Raw genomic sequence first — 6,960 nt, 5'->3', positions numbered from 1 at the left:
GGCACAACAGGGCCCTGATCTCACCTGGGGCCTCTATGTGCTACTGTAATGCCAACAATAAGTCTGGCATTCCCAGCAAACAGCATCATTAAAGGGAAACTTGCTAGAACATTTAGTAACCCCCAACGTCCCAGCCAAACCTCTGCTTCAGAGCTACCCGACATGCTAGTTACCCTGCATCCTGTCTAGCAGCTGACGGCCCAGGGATCCCAAGGAGAGTTGCTGGTCACTCTGCATAGGAAGGTGAGTCAGTGTGTGATGTGTTGATGTTTTAATGAATGGCTCATCAGCTGATGCAGATTGTTACAGAACCAGCAGGCAGTTCCCAGCCACGGTTTATAAGACCTTCTGACATGGCCTATAGTCACCTGCAACACATCCTGCTCACGGCCGAGCAGCTATTAACCCTTTACAAATGGCACCTTAATATGATGTGGGACGGATTTGCGCTTAGCCCACACGGTAGAGGCCAGGAGCCAAAGGCCCTGGATTGGGCATCTCTGAGTGGAACCGGAGTCCTGCCATCTGGCTGTCTCTCTGCCTGTCTGTGCAGCCGGACACTCCCGGGTAGACACCGAGGGAACTCCCAGCTCTGGTGGATTTACCCTCGCTAGCTTTGATCGAGCTAGCCCGCTAAATACAGCGCTATGGCCGCGGTGGCATGGGCAGCAGGAGGGGCTAGCCGCCCCTAGTGCTATCCCGTCCGAGACCCAAGGTACCTACCCGGGCCACTCGCCCATCCCACTGCCGTGCTGCCATGGCCACGCTGCTCTCTGGAGGGTGCTAGCTCGGACAGGGATAGTGCATATAGATCTGCCTCTAGCTGTAATGTAGACGTACTCCGAACCTACACAGCAGTGCTAGCCCCTGCACGTTTATGGGCGCAAGGAGCAGGAATCGAAGCAGCTAGCGAGAGTTGGTAGGCAGGCCGCCCGCCACCCCAGTGTCCTTAGATGGGTGGGTCAGTGCTCCGGTATTAAGGGGCTCCCCTGCCCGGTTCATACGCACCCTTCCGGATGGCCCGTGGAGAGCAGCGTCTGCGCCCTGCCAGCCAGCTGCTTGATGTTTTTGCCATAATCCTCCATGGTGCGCTGCTGGCGGAGATGTCTCTTCAGCATAACGATGCTGCTCTCTTCATCCTGCAACCAGACAGGGTTAGCACCGGGAGGGGCGGGAGGGTTGCCAGAGCCCACACGCATCTGGGTAAACATTCCGGTTCTGATGCGCCACTGCCCCGCGCTGGCCAGATGTCGGGGCGGAACGCGGGCGATAAAGCCGGGAACTGGGCCCTCGCTTGTTCAAAGGGGCACCTGCCATTCTGGCCTCCACGCAAACTAGTGCCAAGCGCAGGATTCCTGCCAGGCTGCCTTGTCCCAGCCGTTTCCAATCAGGGGGGTTGCAACCTCCCTTTGGGGTGCTCGTGCTAAGAGCGTGTGCGTCTTGCTGCACGCGGGAAGCCACGTGCAGTACATGGCCAGAGCAACCAGTGCTGCCAAACTACACAATAGTTATGGGTTTTTCTTAAATCCCCAGCTCCTGGAGTCACGTGATTACCCGGCTTTCAGGAGAGTGTTTCCTAGCACCTGTGGTTATGGAGAAAAGCTGGAAATCGTGAGCCAAGTGGGACGCTCACAGCTTAGAAACCAGAAGGCAACTAAAATAATAACAACGCTTCCACCCAGCTTTTATCATCAGTTGATCTCAAATAGCTGTATGAAGGAGGTTGGCATCATTATCTCCATTGCACAGAGGGGAAACTGAGGCAGAGAAAGGGGCAGTCACCCTGCAGCAGAGCAAAGAATAGAACCTAGATCTCCTGAGTCCCCACCCAACACGCTGGCCACTAAGCCACCCTGCCTTTCCCTAGCCAACATTTAGTATTTATTTTAAATCTCATGATATCGAGGGGCCTGGCTTGTGATTGGGGTTGGCTGACACTGAACTATTCTTATTGTTCTGACAAAGCCCATGAACAAAGCCCATGCATATTGTGGCGCACCATCTACTGGCACCTGATCTACTAAGTACTGTGACAGACCCAGACCAGTGGGGTACAGGAGTCTGGTAGAGGGCAAATATACTGGTCACTGGATGAGTAGTTTTCTGTTCCCTGAGTGACCAGAGCAGGGGCTGCACTAGAGTAATCAGGAACCTGCTAGAACCAGTTAAGGCAGGCAGGCTAATTAGGACACCTGGAGCCAATTAAGAAGAAGCTGCTAGAATCAATTAAGGCAGGCTAATCAGGGCACCTGGGTTTTAAAAGGAGCTCACTTCAGTTTGTGGTGGGAGTGTGAGGAGCTGGGAGCAAGAGGCTTGAGGAGCTGAGAGAGTGTGCGCGCGCGCGCGCTGCTGGAGGACTGAGGAGCACAAGCGTTATCAGACACCAGGAGGAAGGTCCTGTGGTGAGAATAAGGAAGGTGTTTGGAGGAGGCCATGGGGAAGTAGCCCAGGGAGTTGTAGCTGTCATGCAGCTGTTACAGAAGACACTATAGACAGCTGCAGTCCACAGGGCCCTGGGCTGGAACCCGGAGTAGAGGGTGGGCCTGGGTTCCCCCCAAACCTCCCAATTGACCTGGACTGTGGGTTCTCCCAGAGGGGAAGGTCTCTGGGCTGTTCCCCAACCCACATGGTGAATCTCTGAGGCAAGAAAATCCGCCAATAAGCGCAGGACCCACCAAGACAGAGGAGGAACTTTGTCACAGTACCTAGTTACGCATCTACAGACTTCTCTGTGTTACAACGCGCCCCTGGACCAGCCATCTGGTCTCAGGTGGGCCACACCCAGGCTGGGCGTTTTTCAATTGCAGTGACACACAAACAACCCCACAATGTTTGGCAAGGACAAAATCAGCCTGTTGTATGTAATGACCGGGCCTGGCTCTGAGGGAAACGGCCTAAATCTCCAAGCGGAAATCCTCACCCCTGCTCTGGCCTCTGCACCAGGTGAAAGGACGGAAGCAGTGCAAATGGGTTCTCAAAGCCCTGGCTTGGCGAAGGGTCTCTCGGTGGGCAGGATAGAACCTGGGACTTCTGAAGCTTAGGGTATGTGGCTCTTAGCTAAGGCTGTAGCAGACTCACCAATCTCTAGCTAGACTAGATGCAACTAGAGGGGGCAGAGTGCCATGCCCAGCAGGCATGGGTCACACGGGCTGTCCTCTGAAGAACCCCCTCACAGGCCCTGATGTGGCTGGGGCACACAGCGATGTGAGGGCAGCCCAGGGAGACTGTTGTAACTTAAACAGGCCCCTAGGGCTAAGTTATACCCGAGCCTCTGTGGACCCCAGGATCAGGAGGTCAGAAATGTGACTTAAAGCCACCTTTGTGCAGCCTCCTCCTGGGCCGAGCGTTCTTTGCTGATGGTTAGATTCAGGGATGTGAGAGGGGGGAAAAGGCGGCGTGGGGGCGGGGATTCAGGGGAAGGGGTAGCATGTGGGTGGGGCCTCGGGGGAAACGCAGGGGGACGGGGCCTCAGTTTGGGCGCCACTGGCCCCCCCACTTTTAGGGACCTTCTGCTGCTCCGGAGAGGAAAGCTCCTGTAGGGAAACAATAACGCCCAGACCCCAGTGCGCGGACCGCGGCGGGACCGTGCCTGCTCTCTGCGTGTTTTATTGCTAAGCTCCAGCTGGTCTCACCTGGGGCTTCTCATCAGCCACCACGTAGAGCTCTTGCTCGCTGATCCAGGCCTCTGCCTCGCCGACGTCCAGGTAGTACTGCTGGGCCTCGTTCGCCTGCTGCAGCCGCCGCCACCTCCTCCCCGTCTCCTCCTGCAAAGCGCTCCACGACTCCTTCAGCACCCGCCGGCGCTCCTCCACGGCGCTGCAGTCCCCGTCGGCCGCCGCCACCGTGCGCTCGGCCCTGCGCAGGACGTCCTCCACCCGTGGGGAACGGCCCGCGATCTCCTTCTGGAGTGTCTAGCAGGGGAGAGCCCGCGTCACCGCCCAGAAACACGCCCACTGCCCCGCGGGCATCGTGAAGGCCCAGCGGAGGGGACGGCAGGAGTTCTGCATTCACATGGGCACGCTCGCTGCTTCCCAGCTAACCACCCCGACTGCAGGGCAGAAGTGGCTTTTTCCTGCTCGGCTGGTGTGCGGGCAATGAACGTGTCCGGCTAGTGCCCCGGCACTGGGAAACTGGGACACAAAGATTGGTTTAAATCTCGTCTCTTTTTCCTGCATTTGTACAGCACCTAGCGCAACGGGGGCCTGGTCCTAGGCTCGATGATAATACAGCTAGTCAATAATAATATCAAAATACCCACAGAGACAGAGGCCCCGGAGTGTCACCACAACTAAGGGGTGGGAGGGGCTGATGTGTGTGTGTGTGTGTGTGTGTGTGTGTGTGTGTGAGAAGGGGTATGTGCCAAGGAGCAGGAGGATGGTGCTGAAGCATAGGGCTAGTGATGGGGTCACACTCCGCAGGGAAGGGATGAGCCAGGTGGCCGCTAGCTCCGCCCATGGCCTTGGTCTGTAGCAATGGGACCATAACCATCTGACTTCAGCATTGTTGACACGCTCTGGGCCTGCACGCGGGAGGAAAGAGATGTATGGTGCCCTCTGGCTCTCCTGTTCTGCCTAGGGGGTCTGGGCACCCAACTGCCATTCGTTTTAATGGAAAATGAGTGTCCAAATCTCCTAGGGCTGAAAGCCTCAGTTTACACGGCTCGTCAAGGTGAGTGTTACCAGACTCCTAGGGGATGCATCTGGGGCCAGGTCCTAGCCACGTCCTGAACGCCTCTGGAAAGGCCCATTTAGCCTTTTGCTGCCCGGCTTTGATCTCAGTGTTGGAATGAGCAGCCAGCGATGGACAGACTCACCTGATTCTTCTTCGTCAGAAGCTGCACGGTCTGGAGGTTGGTGCCGTGGTCAGTGGATCTGGCCAGGGGCAGCCTCTCCTGCACCCAGAGCTGCAAGACGGAAGCAGAGGAGAATGGAGAGGCTGCGGCCGAGGGGCGGGCAGGGTGGTGGGAGGCCGCGGCGTGGCACGGGGCGCAGTGGGCTGGCGATCTGACAGTGTGGCAACCTGCCCACTCACGCCCCCTGCCCCGCCAGTCAACAGGCTCCACTCAAGCTTCAGCGCCAGCCCCTTGCACCCAGACTCTGCCCTGCCAGGGCTCACTCTAGCCATGAGTCCCGGGCATCCCGGCCCACTGAACCCCCGTCAGAGCGGTGACCCTGTTCCCGGGAGCTGGTCTGGGACCTTCCTTCACACTACTCACTACCGAGCAGCAACCAAAGGAGACAGAATGGAAGCTCTGCATGGCAGGGACTGTCCCTTTGTTCTGTCTCTGTACAGCGCCTAGCACATCAGAGGCCTGGTCCATGGATAGAGCGCCTAGGAGCTACCGTAATACACCTAACGTACAATACCCAGTATACGGAGGGCCTGGTCCATGACTAGACCTCCTAGGAGCTACCGTAATACACCTAATAAATTATGTACAAGACTTTGCTGTACCACCCAGGGCACTGGAGCAGATGCGCACAAGGGGCTGGGAGGCTTGCGCGAAAGGCCCATTGGGAAGGCAAGGCGCATCGGGAGCCGTAGAGGGCGCGCGTGGCCTTTCAGGGAGCTCACCGTTTCGTCTGCCAGATCCCGGTTGAGCTGGTACTTGGCTCTGGACGACTCCAGCTCCTTCCTCCTCTTCCCCAAGGGCTCCAGGAGATCCAGGAACCTCCTCTCGATGCTCTGCTGCTCGCTGTCGGCCTCGTGCACGTCCCCTCTGGGTGGAGGGGCCTGCGAGAGCAGCTCTTCCATCTCTCTCTTCCGCGTGCTCACTTGCTCATCGAGTCTCTGAAAGCAAAGGGTTGACATTCGCCACTGCCAGCCAGGCGATGGCACGGGGCCACGGCCGCAGCAACAGCCACTGGCTAATCAACAGATATTTGGATAAAGCATGTTGATGCTCAAAGAATGCCAGACCCCCAAACCTCTCCTCCTTTCCCCTCCCGTCCCCAGAGCCCTCCTTTCCCGACGTACGTACGTCTTTTCCTATGTTGTTACTCTGACCCCCACCCCACCGCGTTACGTCTCTGCAGTATCGACTGGGTTTGTACTTGCAGCTTTGACAAGGTGTGAAATTGCATCATTGCATAATTCTGTTGGAGATCCCATGACGCACGCGGTATTCGGAGACGTAAGGAAGCCATAAATCGTTCACCTCTTTGCACTTCTCAGTTTGTTTCCTCGTAAAAATCAAATAATCACCAAACAACATTTGGTTGTTACCTGTTTTTGGTATTTTTTTTACAGAAAGTTGGGTTTTTGACTAAACTAAATTTTTTGCAAAAAGTGTGTGCTTGCTACAAAAAACACCTGTTTTTTCATTGAAAAACGGAATGCCTTGCAAACTGAAATATATCTATTCAGAGAGCCCACTGCAGTGACTTATGGGAACTGTAGTTCATTTTCCTCATCCCCATTTTCCTCTATGGACCAGGCTGTCTGGCCAGACTACATCTTCCATGATGCACCTCAGCCAGGGAGTCCCATGATGTAACTGTCTCATGCACTATGAGGGGACACCATGATGCATCATGGGAGATGTAGTCCAACCAGGGAGCCTGGCTTATAGAGGCTATTATGAAGCACCTAGACTCAGCTCCCATGCAGGGCCGGTGCAACCACTAGGTGAACTAGGCGGCCGCCTAGGGCGCCTAGTGGTTGGGGGTGCCTAAAAGCCTGCTCAGGCTAGGAGGTGGAGTGGAGGTGAGCTGGGGGGAGGGCGCGGGGCGGGCTGCCCACAGTAACGTGGGGGTGGGGCACACAGGGGAACCGCTCCCCGCCCCAGATCACCTCCACTCTGCCTTCTCCGCTGAGCACACAGCCCCCGCTCTAAGTCTCCTCCAATCGGCGCCGCAAGCCTGCGAGGTGAGGAGAATTAGAGCAGCGCCAACGTGCTCAGCGGAGGAGGCGGAGCCGAGGTGAGCTGGGGCGGGCTCCCCGGGCGGGGTTAGCTGCCGC

General features: G+C 56.8%; 1 protein-coding gene across 4 annotated transcripts in view; it reads right to left on the bottom strand.

Annotated features, from left to right (window-relative positions):
• SPTB (spectrin beta, erythrocytic) overlaps window positions 1-6,960 on the bottom strand; it is a 120,229-nt gene that overhangs the window by 36,513 nt on the left and 76,756 nt on the right. For all 4 annotated transcript variants that reach the window (XM_026660977.2, XM_029913787.1, XM_029913789.1 and 1 more), the window contains exons 21-24: window positions 5,575-5,790; window positions 4,814-4,903; window positions 3,633-3,911; window positions 1,009-1,139 (exon numbers count right to left, since the gene is read on the bottom strand). In XM_026660977.2, the coding sequence (XP_026516762.1) occupies window positions 1,009-1,139; window positions 3,633-3,911; window positions 4,814-4,903; window positions 5,575-5,790 (716 nt within the window). The remainder of the gene's footprint in view (window positions 1-1,008; window positions 1,140-3,632; window positions 3,912-4,813; window positions 4,904-5,574; window positions 5,791-6,960) is intronic.

Source organism: Terrapene carolina, unplaced genomic scaffold, assembly GCF_002925995.2.
Source record: "Terrapene carolina triunguis isolate 2854851 unplaced genomic scaffold, T_m_triunguis-2.0 Scaffold926, whole genome shotgun sequence".
NCBI lineage: Eukaryota > Metazoa > Chordata > Testudines > Emydidae > Terrapene > Terrapene triunguis.
Note: the sequence above shows the minus strand (reverse complement) of the source record. Positions and strands in the feature narration are given on the sequence as shown.